The 14,651-nt window shown below is 40.8% G+C and overlaps 1 protein-coding gene across 1 annotated transcript; it reads left to right on the top strand.

Annotated features, from left to right (window-relative positions):
- Positions 1-5,478: 5,478 nt before the first annotated feature.
- LOC150026640 (uncharacterized) lies at positions 5,479-13,572 on the top strand. The gene is made up of 6 exons (XM_090303824.1): positions 5,479-7,713; positions 7,890-8,072; positions 8,158-8,211; positions 8,434-8,694; positions 8,794-9,459; positions 13,171-13,572. Exons 1-6 carry the CDS (start codon positions 5,494-5,496, stop codon positions 13,570-13,572), a joined length of 3,786 nt encoding a protein of 1,261 aa, XP_090159950.1. The 5' UTR covers positions 5,479-5,493.
- The last annotated feature ends 1,079 nt before the right edge of the window (positions 13,573-14,651 follow it).

Consider the following 14,651-nt stretch of genomic DNA (forward strand, 5'->3'; position numbering starts at 1 on the left):
CCTTTTTTATGTGTGGTTGCCGAGGAGAGCTCTACCACGAAGTCAGCATAAAACAGGCCTTTAATGGGGCCTCTAGGCTCATACTGCACATCGAACTCTGATAGCTCTACCGCTCATCGTACCATCCTTCCTACCACATCTGGCTTTTGTAAGACCTTGCGAATTGGAAGGTTTGTCATCACTATTACGGTAAAGCTCTGGAAGTAGTAACGAAGTCTTCGCGCTGAGAACACAACAGCTAGGGTTGCTTTCTCTATGGCCTGGTATCTCACCTCTGTCCCCTGCAACACTTTGCTAACAAAGTAGATCGGCTTCTGCAACTGGTCCTGCTCTTGCAGCATAACCGAACTGATCGCCTTTTCTGTAACTGCGAAGTACAAGCGGAGTTGAGTACCTAGTTGTGGCTTGCACAACATTGGTGGACTGGCTAGGCACTCTTTCAACTTTAAGAACACCTCTTCTCACTCTCTGACCCATACGAACCTGTTGTTTCTCTTCAGGCACTAGAAATAAGGATGCCCCTTATCTCCTCCTGTTGATACGAATCTGGACAGAGCGACCATGCGCCCTGTTAACTGCTGTACCTCTTTAGCTGAGATTGGGCTCCTCATGGATATTATTGCAACACACTTTTCAGGATTCGGCTCTATCCCACGTTTAGTGAGTAGGAACCCCAAGAACTTTCCCGCTTCTACCCCGAACACACACTTCTCTGGGTTCAGCTTTAACCTGTACTTAGCTATTGTGGTGAATAGCTCCTCCAGGTCTGCTACGTGTTGTTTCCTCTGCTGGGAGGTAACCACCATGTCATCTACATAAGCTTGGACCTTCCGCCCTAGCATGGGCGCTAACACTCTGTCCATCAGCCTTTGGTACGTTGCCCCTGCATTTTTAAGCCCAAAGGGCATCACCTTGTAACAATAACAAGACAGCTCTATCATGTATGCTGTCTTGCACTCGTCCCTGGGGTGCATCATGATCTGGTTGTAACCAGAGAAGGCATCCAGGAAGCTGAGTAGCTGCAACCGGACGCACTGTCCACCAAATCTTCTATAATATGCAATGGGTAGGAGTCCTTCGGACATGCCTTGTTGAGGTCTGTGAAGTCAACGCACATCCTCCATTTCTCGTTGGCCTTCTTCACTAGCACCATGTTGGCTAGCCACTCAGGGTACTGAATTTCCCTGATGCGGCTAACCCTCAGCAGTTTCTCGGTCTCTTCTCTGACGACCCGACACCTCTCCTCGTTGAACTTTCATCTTCGCTGGTGAATAGGTCGGACCTGGGGGTCTATGGTAAGATGATGACATAAGAAGTCAGGATCTATACCAGGCATGTCAGAGGCAGACCAAGCAAAAGCATCAAGGTGTCGCACTATGACTTCGGCAATCTGATCATGTGTCTCTTGGCCTAGGGATTTGCCAAGCTTGAACATCTTCCCACCGATCTCTCGCTCTAGCACGTCTTCGGCAGGTTTGGACCATCTCTCCCGGGAGATATCTGCACGGGTGAACCTTTCTTCCGTTGGAGGCTGGGTGGTAACAACGAACACTCCTCTCTTCGTCTTAAGGCTATTTTTGTAACACTTCTTAGCCTATTTCTGATCAGACTTGATGGTGATCACCATACCCTCAAGGGAAGGCAGCTTCATCTTCATGTGCTTCATAGAGGCCACCGCTCCAATACTGTTCAAAGCAGGCCTGCCCAAAAGTATATTATAGGCTGATGGAGCGTTAACAATGAGGTACCTGATGTTTGCGGTACGCGAGGCTGTGCCATCCGTAAAGGTTGTTCTCAACTCTATGTGCCCACGTACCTCCACCTGGTCTCCAACGAAATCGTACAAGCAACCGGTATAGGGCCTCAACTGGTCTGGTGACAACTGTAACTTGTTGAAGGTCGACCAGAACATCACATCGGCCGAACTTCCCTGGTCCACGAGGACGCGATGCACCCTTCTCTCTTTTGTTACTACTGAAATCACCAATGGATCGTTGTCGTGTGGGACGAAGTCCTAGCGATCGACCTTGGCGAAGACGAGGTTGACATCGGGAGTATTATCTTCCTCCCGCACCTCTACTGCCATCACTTCTCGCACGTACTTCTTCTGCTAGGAGGCGGTGCATCCTCCTCCTGAGAATCCTCCAGAGATGGTGTTGATTTCACCATGAATGGGCACCTCGTGCCCCTGATCTACCCCTGCGACCACCAACGCTTGATCTTCTTGCGTCTCCTAGAGTTAGTCCTTCAAGAAGCCATTTTTTACTAACTCGTCCAATTGGTGTGCCAGTGCCAAGCAGCTACGTATGGGGTGGCCATATGCTTGATGGAATTCACACCAAGTGTTCTTGTTGGCCCCCATCTTTGTTTCTGTTTGTCTTGGGGGGCATCTTCAATCTCACCGCTATGTTAGGAATAGCGATTAGCTCCTTTAGCTCCACACGAAACGTGTGCTTGGGGGGAGATCTCTCCGCGTGCGCGCTCTAGCCTGAGGTTTCTCGTAGGGTTGCTGCTTACCCGCGCCCTTCTTCTCTATGGTCGCCTCGTGCACCCTCATGGGCTAAGGTCGACCTACTGCTTGAGGTCAGATAGGACCGACGAGGCCACGTTTCTCGTGACTCAATCGTCTGCGGCGATGTGCGCTAAAGTCGACGCCTGATCTCGTTGAACGTCTTTGGGTAGAACCTGAGCATTGATTCATTGAAGGGTCCAGGCAACATTCCCTTGACGAAGGCGTGCACCGTCATGGCCTCATCTGTGGGTTTCAACCGCACTACCTGGACTCCAAACCTGTTCAAGAACTCCTTCAAGGACTCTCCCTTGTACTGCTTAATGTCAAAGACATCATAAGAGATTCAAGTGGGGCCCCAGTTAACGAGGTATTGTTCTCTGAACAGCGTCGCGAATTGGTCGAAGGTGGTGATGTGTCTGTTAGGGAGGCTGACGAACCACTCCAACGCCGCGCCTGCCAACGTGCTCATCAGCAGCTTGCAGTACACAACGTCAAATCCCCTTGTGAGCATCATCTGGGTGTGGAACGCCGTGAGATGAGGCTCTGGGTCCTTCACACCTGTTGATGGAAAAACAATCTTCTTCTAGTAATGATCTTTGTAATTTCTTCTTTGGATGAATGATGAAGGAGATATGATGAGCAGAAGCATTAAAGAAACTCAAGAGGAGTTTCCATGGATTGAAGTGGAGTTAGGAATTTGTGAGAGTGAGAGGTGAGGCCAACTCACTAGGAAAGAGTCTACGCTAACTCTTGAAGGAGACTAACCTAGGGAGAACTTAAGAACAAGTAGAATGGCCAAAATTAGGCAACATTTCATTACTAATTCCAAGTTAAAAAAATACATGTATAAGAGACTCCTATTTATAGGAGAAAGTCTCTCAAAAACTCTCAAATGAGAGTGTGACAAGTGTCACACTAGTACAAAATATCTCATTAACGACAGTCTTTAAAGACGGTTTTGAAAGAACCATCGTAATAAACGAGGCGGTGGCAACTTCGTAAATTTTTTCAAATTTTTTTACACTTTTAACGACGGTTGCCGCCTAAACCGTCGTTAAAAGCGGAGCGTGTAGGAATTGACGACGGTTCTCCCTGGAACCGTCGTTAAAAGTAGATATTCCACGACGGTTCACACTGAACCGTCGTTAAAAGTGGGTCCCCTTTTCAAAATTCCAGCGCTGAACTTTGCTTCTTCACTCTTATTCTTTCACACAGCTATTCCTTTCTTCCCTCTTACCAAATCTGCTGCCGCGACTTTGCCCTGCACCGCGACCACCACGACCGACGCCGCGCGACCTCCACTACCGCACGACCTCCACCACCGTGCGACCTCCACCACCGCACGACCTCCACCACAGTGCGACCTCCACCACCGCACAACCTCCACCACCGTGCGACCTCCGCCACCGTTTGACCTCCGCCACTGCTCCGTGCGACCTTCGCGACCCACACCCCATTGCACGACCGCGCGCAACCGCCCCCGACCGTCGTCACGCTCGCATTGACCTTCGATAGGCGCGACCGCCCAACCCCTGCTTCCAGTGACTGCTGACCCACGCCCTGCAACCGCCGAGGAGCAATCCGTGACCTCTAAGGCGTGCCACCGTTCCCACCGTGCCCTCCAAGCCGCGACATTGTGACCTTCGACCGCGACCGCCACCCATTTTGAGGTTAGTATATTTTTATTTATTTTTTACTATATTTTAGAAGTGTTTGTTTGGAGTTATTGATTCTATATATTGAACAAACTGATTCTGAGTCCAAAGGTGTCTGACCTTCGGCAGTTTTGATTTAATTTTGAATGATTATATAGTGTTTTGAGATATTGAACGCATTGGTTCTGAGTCCGGAGGTATCCGACCTTCGACAAATTTGATTTATTTTTTAATGGTTCTATATTGTTTTAACATATTGAACGCCCTGGTTCTGAGTCCGGAGGTGTCCGACCTTCGGCAATTTTGATTTATTTTTTAATGATTACATATTGAGCGTATTGATTCTAAGTTCACACTGGTTCTTAGTTTAGCAGTTCTATGGATCGAAGTTGGATTAATACACCACGAATAAGTGATACTTACGAAAAAGGGGTGGAAGAATTCATACAATTCGCAGAACATAATGCCGTTAGTTGTAAGAATGGAGTAAGGATAAGGTGTCCTTGTGTCAATTGTTTAAATGGAAGGATATTGAGTGTTTCCGAAATTAGAGAACATCTTTTATGTGATGGATTTTTGAAAAGTTATACAACATGGACGTGGCATGGTGAATTGTTAGACTTGCAAAGTGTGCCCGGAGCTTCGGAGGAAGTTCATTTCTCAATGGATGATAGATTAGAAGACATGATTCGTGATGTGGGAGTAGAATCTTTTGCTAATGCAGTTTTTGAAAATATGTCTAATGATGCAGAGACTCCTTTGTATCCTGGTTCAACTAACTTCACACGATTATCAGCAGTGTTAAGGTTGATGAATTTGAAGGCAATGAATGGATGAACCGATAAAAGTTTTACAGAATTGCTTCAATTGCTTAAGGACATGCTTCCAGAAGGAAATACCTTGCCCAATCGAAATTATGAGGCAAAAAAAATACTTTGTCCAATGGGTATGGAGTATAGAAAAATACATTCATGTCCTAACGATTGTATTTTATACAGAAATGAGTATGAAGATTTAAGAAGATGTCCCAGGTGTGGTTTGTCACGTTATAAGGTTAAAGTTGGTCAGAATGATGAAATTGATGAATTCACAAAGGAAGGTCCTCCTGCTAAGGTTGTTTGGTATCTTCCTATAATTCCAAGGCTTAAGCGTTTGTTTGCAAATGCAGATGACGCTAAAAACCTTAGGTGGCATGCAGATAATAGAAAATATGATGGAGTACTTCGTCATCCTGCTGATTCTTTGCAGTGGAAGAATATTGATAAAGAATTTCCTGAATTTGGAAAAGAATCAAGAAACTTAAGACTTGGATTGGCAACTGATGGAATGAACCCCTTTGGAAATTTAAGTAGTAATCATAGTTCATGGCCCGTTTTGTTAGTGATTTACAACTTACCTCCTGCTTTGTGTATGAAGCGTAAATACATGATGTTATCTATGATGATCTCTGGTCCAAAACAACCTGGAAATGACATAGATGTTTATCTTAATCCATTGATTGAAGATTTGAAGTTATTGTGGAATAAAGGGGTTGATGTGTTTGACGCGTTTAAGAATGAATATTTTCGATTGCATGCGATGTTGTTTTGTACTATCAATGACTTACCTGCATATGGGAACTTGTCAGGTTATAGTGTGAAAGGCCATAGAGCATGTCCAATATGTGAAGACAAGACATCTTATGAGCAGTTGAAACACGGAAGAAAAACCGTGTATCTTGGGCATCGTAGATTTCTAAAAAAATATCATCCGTATCGTAGATTGAAAAAAGCTTTTAACGGATACCAAGAACATGAAATTTGTCCCACTCCCTTAAGTGGTGTTGAAATTTATGAAAAAATAAAAAATGTTGATGTGACTTTTGGAAAAATGAAGAAGAAGCAAACTGTGAGTGAAATATGGAAGAAGAGATCAATCTTTTTTGATCTTCCGTATTGGTGTAAGTTAGATGTCAGACACTGTCTAGATGTAATGCACGTAGAAAAGAATGTGTGTGACAGTCTAATCGGAACACTTCTGAACATTAAAGGCAAAACAAAGGATGGTGTGAATGCACGTCTGGATTTGATTGAGATGAATATACGAGAGGAATTGGCACCGAGAGAAGTTGGTAAACGTACATACTTGCCTGCAGCGTGTTACACTTTGTCAAAGAAAGAGAAAACAAGTTTTTGTGAATGTCTTAAAGGTGTTAAGGTACCACAAGGCTACTCTTCAAATGTGAAGAGTCTTGTATCTATGAATGATTTGAAACTAATTGGCTTAAAGTCACATGATTGTCACGTTCTAATGCAACAATTACTACCGGTGGCTATTCGTGGAATCTTGCCCAAAAATGTTAGGCATACAATCACTCGACTATGTTCATTTTTCAATTCCATATGTAGTAAAGAGATTGACTCTCAGAAGTTGGATGAACTTGAAGAAGAAATAATTGTTATCTTGTGTCAAGTCGAGATGTTTTTTCCTCCATCTTTTTTTGATATTATGGTACACTTGGTTGTTCATCTTGTAAGAGAAATCAGATTGTGTGGGCCAGTTTATATGCGATGGATGTATCCAGTTGAACGATACATGAAGATTTTGAAGGGATATGTGAAGAATCAATGTCGTCCGGAAGCTTCCATTATTGAAAGATACATTTCAGAAGAATCTATTGAGTTTTGTTCCGAGTACTTATCAAAAGCCAAATGTATAGGAGTTCCTGAAAAAGGTTGGCACTCTCGTAGATTGATAAGTAAATCTTCAAAAGGAGTACATGTCATAAGCAAATCTAGAGAAGAGGTTTTGCAAGCACACTTGTATATCTTGAATAACACTGATGAGGTGTTACCATACTTAGATACACACAAAGACATTGTCAAATATAAAAATCCAAGACAATCAGAAAAATGGGTTTTAATTGAGCATAATCAAACTTTCATGTCATGGTTTAAGCAACAAATAATGAATGATCCATCAGCATCTGAAACATTAACATGGCTTGCAAACGGTCTCAAATTTGATGTTTTATGTTGTTCTGGCTATGAAGTAAATGGTTGTTTGTTTTACACAAAGTCTCGAGATGATAGGAGTACAGTGCAAAATAGCGGAGTCACCTTGGAGGCAGAGTCTATGCATTTTTCAACTGCAAAGGATCAAAATCCTGTTGTGGGATCAATGCCTTATTATGGTGTCATAGTAGAGATTTTGGAAGTTAATTATACCAAGTTTACTGTACCTGTTTTCAAATGCAAGTGGGTTGACAATAAGACTGGTGTCAAAGTTGATGAATCAGGAATGACTTTGGTTGACTTTCGAAAGATAGGTTATCATGACGAACCATTTATAATGGCACATCAAGCTTCCCAAGTTTTCTATATCCAAGATCCTACGTCTGACCACTGGTTTGTTGTGCTACATGGAAAAAAACAACATAATGACCCAGAAGATACAAACAATGACATTTGTGAGATTGAATCACTTACAAGAACGACCATCAATAAAGAGTACGAGGATGTTGCTGATGTTGTACATGCAACTCGAAATGATCATGATGAAGGAATATATATTTGTATGTACATGTGATTCATGTTTAGTTTTACAATATATTTCATTTTCATTATATTTCATATTCTTGATGCTTATTATATTTTTTTGATAACAGGAACATGGCAGATGATAAAGTTTCCCATTCAAAAACTGGTAGAGGACCTACAAGATTGAAGAATATGTTTAAGAAGATAACTAAAGATGACAAAATACCTTTGTCTATTGATATCCACACTGGTGTGCCCACTGGGCAACATGCAAAGAAATATAGGAGTTATCTCGGAGTACTATCTCGTGAAAGGATCTCTATCTTAACTCAGTCCTGGGATCACGTGACTGATCACGAGAAAAACATGATTTGGCAAGATATTCTGGTATGTAACTGTTTTTACTTTGCTAAATCTAAAGTTCTTTTATACTTTGTTTTTGTTTATGAACTAATTCTTTCAAACAATGTAGACGCATTACAACATCCCGAATGTGGAAACCTTGAAAGCGAAGGTTCTTTCAGATGTGGGTGTCAAGTTTCGTCAGTTTAAATCAAAATTGACAACAGATTATATATATGGGAAAAGGAAAGAAGAAAATCCTTGTGCAAAATATGCATCCATTGATGAAGAAACTTGGCAGCAGTTTGTCAATATTCGACAAACTGAAAAATGGCAGGTTAGTATCACTTTTATATTTGAATATAGTTTATATTAACGTATTACTAAATTTTGAGTGTTATGATAGGAGGTTCGGAACAAAGCAAAAGCCAATCAGGCACATAATGATACCCCACACTTATTGTCTCGTGGTGGTTATAAGTTGCTAGAGCAGAAGATGCTTGAAGAAAAGATTAAAGCACGTTCTACTTCCATTGAGGAAATGAATAGTGTAGATTCTTTAAGACCTCCATCCCCACCACTCCGACATGAGATGTGGAAGGGTGCCCGTATAAACACATTAGGGACATGGAGTTCTAAGTCTACAGAACAAACAGTTGAACGCATTGTAAGTTTGACAATTTCTTTTCAATGTGTTATTTTAAATTCAATGTGTTGAAGTTTGTCAATTTCTTTTCATTTGTTTTAGGATTCTCTTAATGAGCAATCAACACAGGGGACTTTTAAACCATGTGGTCGCAATGATATTCTTAATGTTGCTCTCGGACGACCTGAACACCCTGGACGTGTTCGTGTAGCTGGATATGGGGTTGGGATTCGGTCATACTTTGGACCTCCATCACACAGCAAGGAACAATTGTCCAATGAACCTAGCCAAGAGTATTTACTACAACTACGTGAGCAGTTAAAGGCTGAGGTAACTCAAGAGCTTAAAGAAAGCTTCATGGAGGAGTTTAGTGCGCGAATGGAAATGGAGTTCAAAAAGCGGTTGGAGGGTTTAGGACACTCACAGCAACCACCTACTATGGTAGAAGATGAACCACCTCCGCCTCCTATTAAGAAAGTCAGCACTAAAGGGAGTTGTTCGGCAGTTGATCTATCAGGGGATGACTTTGGCTCAACTAGCCAATGCGAATTATATGTTGAGTGTAATTCTTTGACCCGATTCGTTGCCTTGGGTAAGTGTTATGAAGGGGTCACAATGTTACACAATGTGCCTCTTCCTTCTAATTTCATGAAGGTCACGGTGGAGAAGGTCCTTTATGGTGATCTTGCAGTTCCTGTGCCGACATCAGAGGTGACAATTGTGGCAGAGGCATTACATACTTTCGTTGCCTGGCCTAGACATCTCGTCAGACCTATAGACTCTATGGTATATATTTACACTAATACTAATACAATTATATATCAGATATATTACATTCTAACTAATTTAAGTATTTGTTTGTTTTGATGAGTAGCAGGAACCTAAGACAAATTTGCCTCTGGGAAAGAAGAAAACAGTCTCCATTGATGATCCTCTGGCGGCATTGGTGGAAGTTGCTACAGCTTTAGATACAACCGTCTTAGAGGTTCCATGGGATGCCAATGTTTTTGGAAGGCATAGTAATCTACCGTTGTACGTTCACATGTCTGATTTGTTGGACCTTGCATCCGGAGATCAAGAGATTAACATAACAGTTCTGCAATTATGGATGATGTAAGTTCAAATTTTAAAATCTTTATACTTTTGATTTATTAAATATATTAGTACTAACTTATTGAAATTTAGGTATCTTTCGGGATTATGCTTTGATGAGGGGAAACACAATATATATGGGTTTTTAGACCCTCAAATCACTCAATCAATTGGAAACAAGAAGTCGGAAACACAAACATACATCACCACTGCCTTAAAGAATGGTGGAAAACACATTTATTTTGCTCCGTACATCCATGAGTAAGTTCTTATTTATTAAATAAGTTTTAATAAATTATTGAAATAAGAGAAATTAATTAACTGATTTGTTATACAGGCGTCATTGGCAACTATTGATCATATCTGTTCAAGATCATACCGCTGCATGGTTTTGCTCCTTGCATAAAAAACCTCCTGCCTATTTTAAAAACATTATAGATAGGTACGACAGTTTCATTTAACATTTATTATTACTTATATATTATATAATGTTATGTATTCTAACATGAAATCTTATTATTTTAGTGCTTACTCTGGATATAATATGTTGTGTGGGAGGAGAACTTCAAACGCACAAAAACTCACTTGGATGTACCTTAAGGTATTTAAAGTATATTTGTTCACTTAATTTAATGTGTTTCACTCATTCATTTAATACATTTATTTTCACATGCAGTCCAACAGGCAACCTCAAAATTATGAGTGCGGTTATTATGTTATGCAGTGGATGTTGACTATTTTGCAAGCTGAAATTAAGAAAGGTTGGGATAAGGTAATACCTCAATACAATAAACACTTTAAAATTTGAGATTTATTATTCATGCACTAATTCAAAATATTTCAAATGTCACAGTTGTTCAACGACCAACACCCGCTAGATTTAGAAGCATTGGAGTATGTGAGAACAACATGGTCAAAGTACTTTGTAACCATATATAACACTCTAGAATAGATAAATTATTACAATGACAAATTTTTTCATATATTACCAAACTTTTTTGTATTATGTTATAATTTGTTGTATGTAATTTTTATATTTAAATTATGATTTGAAATGTTTTTATTTTCTGGAATTGAAAACTTTATGCAGGTTGTTTGAGATTTTTTAAAAAATCAAATTTTTTATTTTTTTTAATCAATACATATAACGACGGTTCCATTGGAACCGTCTTTAAAAATCCTTATTTACAACGACGGTTCCTCTAGGAACCGTCATTAAAAGTCGCGTAAATTTTTTTCAAGAAAACACAAACCACCTTTAACGACGGTTTTCATAACCGTCGTTATAAGTCCATACCTTTTAACTACGGTTCCCAGAACCGTCGTTATAAGTTCATACCTTTTAACGACGCCTATAATAACGACGGTTCTGGAACCGTCTTTAAATGTTGATTTTAACCGTCGTTAATCTACCTTTTTGTACTAGTGTCACCACCTTATTAGTGCAAATCCTCTCCATTAAGGAGAAGACATGTGGAGCCTCATGCCTTCCTTGCCTACATTTCTATTTGCACTCCTCTTTTACTATTTTACACATTACTTTGTTTTCTATTTACATCTTTCTTTACTTTGGCCCAAAATACAAGGCCCAAAACTTTCTAACTACTCTATACAATTTTTACAAGGTTAAGAAGAAGAAAAAGACTCTACAAACTCTTCATTAAAGCTCGATCTTCGTCTATCTTCTTGGCCGAAACTTTCGAGGCTGGACGGTTTCCATCACCTATGAAGGTGACCTTCGGGCTAAGAAGTGCTTGGCAACGCTCTATCCATAATCGCCTGAGAGAAAGGCATGGGGTGTGCACTAAGTGGTATGGGTGGGGCACGTTCGTCCACCGCGCGTTCCTCTGCTTGCTGCAAATCTCTGCGCAGTTCCTCATTGGTTCTGCGCAACTCTTCATTGTCCGCCTGCGACGCGACTATTTCAACCCTAGATGTTGCCACCGCCTCCTGAAGGGCGCGCATGGTCTCCATAAGTTGTTGCATGGTGACGTTGTCCCCTCCAGGGGGTACGACACCTGAAGCCACAATAGATCCTTGCCTCGTACTCCTCATATCGTTGGTAAAAACTCTTAACACGATTGCGAGTGGGACCTTGTTTTATCGTGCCCCACGGTGGGCTCCAAATATTCTCGTCGGTTGACTCGAACGGCAACCTTTGGCCGTCCTATCTCCGCCTGAGAATCGTACTTCCTTGATCGAAGAATCTCTCACCTACAAAGACAAAGGGCGCCTTGACGGTCGTTTGCACTCTGACGCTCAAGTCAGTATAAGCGCAAAGAAACACCAAGTGTATAAACTAGTTTCAGTCTTAAAAATTGTGTACCTAGCTAGGGTTCTTAGCACCCTTTATATAGGTTGAAACTAGGGGTTACCTTTGTTTCCTTACCCACGTTTAGGGTTCCTTGGAGAATGTACCAGCGCCACTATTACATAATCTTAGCATAATCTGGCACATGGAACTTCCCTTAACTGGAGTGCAACGACTAACATAATGGTCGCCTGGGTACCAACTTGTGCACCAAGTCTCTGGGGCCATCTAGTCTGCGGGTGCCCTAGTATTCACGTGCCATGCCTGCAGCTTCCCTTGGAAACCCTAACCCTAATGGGCCTTAGCGCCTCCAAGGATTACTCACTCGTGTCGTGCCTGAATGCGTTATACACACCACCTGCATGGACCCCTCGTGACTTAGGCTTTCATTATATCTATCGTTTTAACTGATAACATAGTATAATTCTAGGGCCCACCTTATATGGCTCAATATAATTGTTCAGACCGTCAACGTCCAATATCTCCCTCTTCTGGCGAGGTCTGATATCGATCTCTAATGTCGAGGTTTGTGGTATTGATCTCCAAAGACTGACCAACACCCTGATATGCGTATCAGAGACCTACCTTACGTGGCCCATCTTTGCTATCAGGCACCGGTGTGCGATGTTTGAGGTCAGTCACTAGAGTCGATGACCGAGGACTGGTCGGTACAGCTCTCATGCGAAAGGTGTTGACATAAAATTACCCATGATGTTTGGTCTGCTATAACTGGGCTGAAGTATACTGATCTAAGGATCAACAAAGGAAATATAGAAGTGGTTGAAGAATTTAAAAAAATGCAGATTTACAAGAGCTGTCTCAAGAATCCTCTTTCAAAGATGAGGAGTTTCTCAGTAGAAGGGCTAAAGATGAATGAGAGGCTCAATGCCTTCATCATCTCATGGATGCTCACACCTAGGGGCAACAATCATTCCACACTTTCAGAAGAAGATCTGGTCCTCATGTATTGTATCATGCACAAAGTAAAGCTCAATTGGATCCATATCTTCAAGGATCATATGCAGAAATCTACAAAGTTAAGTGATTATCACTACCCTTATACTGTTTTGCTAAGTTTCTGAATTATTTTGAAGTGGACTTGGAAGAGTGAAATCAACAATGGTTCCCTAAGTAAGATGGGATTTACCAAAGTTGATGGTAAATGGATTAGAAAAGGAGGAGACCAAGCTAGCTCATCAAGTGGAGCACAAGTTGAGGAAGAAAATGAAGTTGTTGCCACTAGAGATGAACCTGCTGCTAAAGCTTTTGAAGTTGGACCAAGTGTTGCCACTGGAGATGAGAGGATTACATCCAAGACTCCATTTGAAAGACTCGTGATAAATAGAAAGGATGACTTTGCTGACAGTCAAAGGAGCCTTTATGAGCTGTGTGACACAAGGTTCCTGAGTATGGATACAAGGTTTCAAACCTTGGATGAACAAATTGAGGTTGTGCATAATCAACTTTTTGAGTCGCAGTATGACAAGGATAATTGAAGCACATTTACAACTTTCATAACAATTTCTTCTTCTCTTTATGCTGTTTTTATCCCTTCTTACTCTCTATTTGTGAAGACAAATAGGGGGAGACGTGACTTTGGGGTTGTAATCATCTAATTCCTGCACTTATTTTGTTTGATAATTGCTTAGTTAGATGATAAACTGCTGAACTCTAAATATTTTAACCGGTTAATCCTGTTTTTTAACAGGTTGTTTTTTCTGTTGCTGCATGTATGTGTCTGTAACTGGTTTTCACACTGATTTGGTTGATCTTCCTCTTTGGAAATCACCTAGTGGAAACTGGTTCTGTGATACTTGAGATATCTAGAATAGATTACCTCTTGTACCTACATCCTTTTGTGATTGTAGGTTGTGCCAAGTTCTAAACAGAACTTCCCAAAGCAACCCAGGGATTTGTCTTCATCAAATATGGGGAGAATGTTAAAATGAAGCTTTGATGTCTCAAAATCCATGAAGACAGCTTGAATACTTTGTTTCTATTTTTAGGGTTTAGTTCTAGGTAGTTTAGAATTTGCTAGATCCACTCTTAATCAAATTCACAACTGAATCAAACTGGTTTTAAAAAGAAAAATGTTTTTCAAAGCTAAGTGAAAAACAACCTGTTGATTTCTCGTTTTAATCGGTTGTTTTTCCCTTAGTTTGTGTGAAGGATTTTTGAATTGTTTTGGTTTTGGTTGGCTTAAATATCAAACCAATTCAATCGGTTAAATCGACATTTCATCCGGTTGATTTTTGAATTTCTTAACAACTTTTCATAAATATGTTATATCTGTTTTCAGTTATTTACAAACTGTTTTGGCTCATGTTTAACTTATTAAAACGGCTAGTTTGATGAGCTATAAAGTTGTGATTAATCTTCCTATTTCAAAAGAGAGAAAAGAGATTCATAATACATTTTTGTGAAAGTTTGGATTCAAGAAAGCAAGATTGCCTTGAGTTGTGCTTTGGTTAAAAAGTGGATTAGGAGCAACTGTGATTTCCTGTAACCAGGTGTAATTTGTTCCATATTCTCTTGTAATTGTTTTTCAGTTTGAATACTTGTGATCTGTGTATTT

Source organism: Phaseolus vulgaris, chromosome 6 (genome assembly GCF_051622355.1).
Source record: "Phaseolus vulgaris cultivar YP4 chromosome 6, ASM5162235v1, whole genome shotgun sequence".
NCBI lineage: Eukaryota > Viridiplantae > Streptophyta > Magnoliopsida > Fabales > Fabaceae > Phaseolus > Phaseolus vulgaris.

What these genes read in the sequence shown, in the direction of transcription:
- LOC150026640 (XM_090303824.1), top strand. Translation starts at nt 5,494, where the DNA reads ATGAACCCCTTTGGAAATTTAAGTAGTAATCATAGTTCATGGCCCGTT. An exon ending in ATGATCATGATGAAGGAATA is followed by an intron (nt 7,714 to 7,889) that starts TATATTTGTATG and finishes ATGTTTAAGAAG; the next exon opens with ATAACTAAAGATGACAAAAT. An exon ending in TCAGACCTATAGACTCTATG is followed by an intron (nt 9,460 to 13,170) that starts GTATATATTTAC and finishes ATTATTTTGAAG; the next exon opens with TGGACTTGGAAGAGTGAAAT.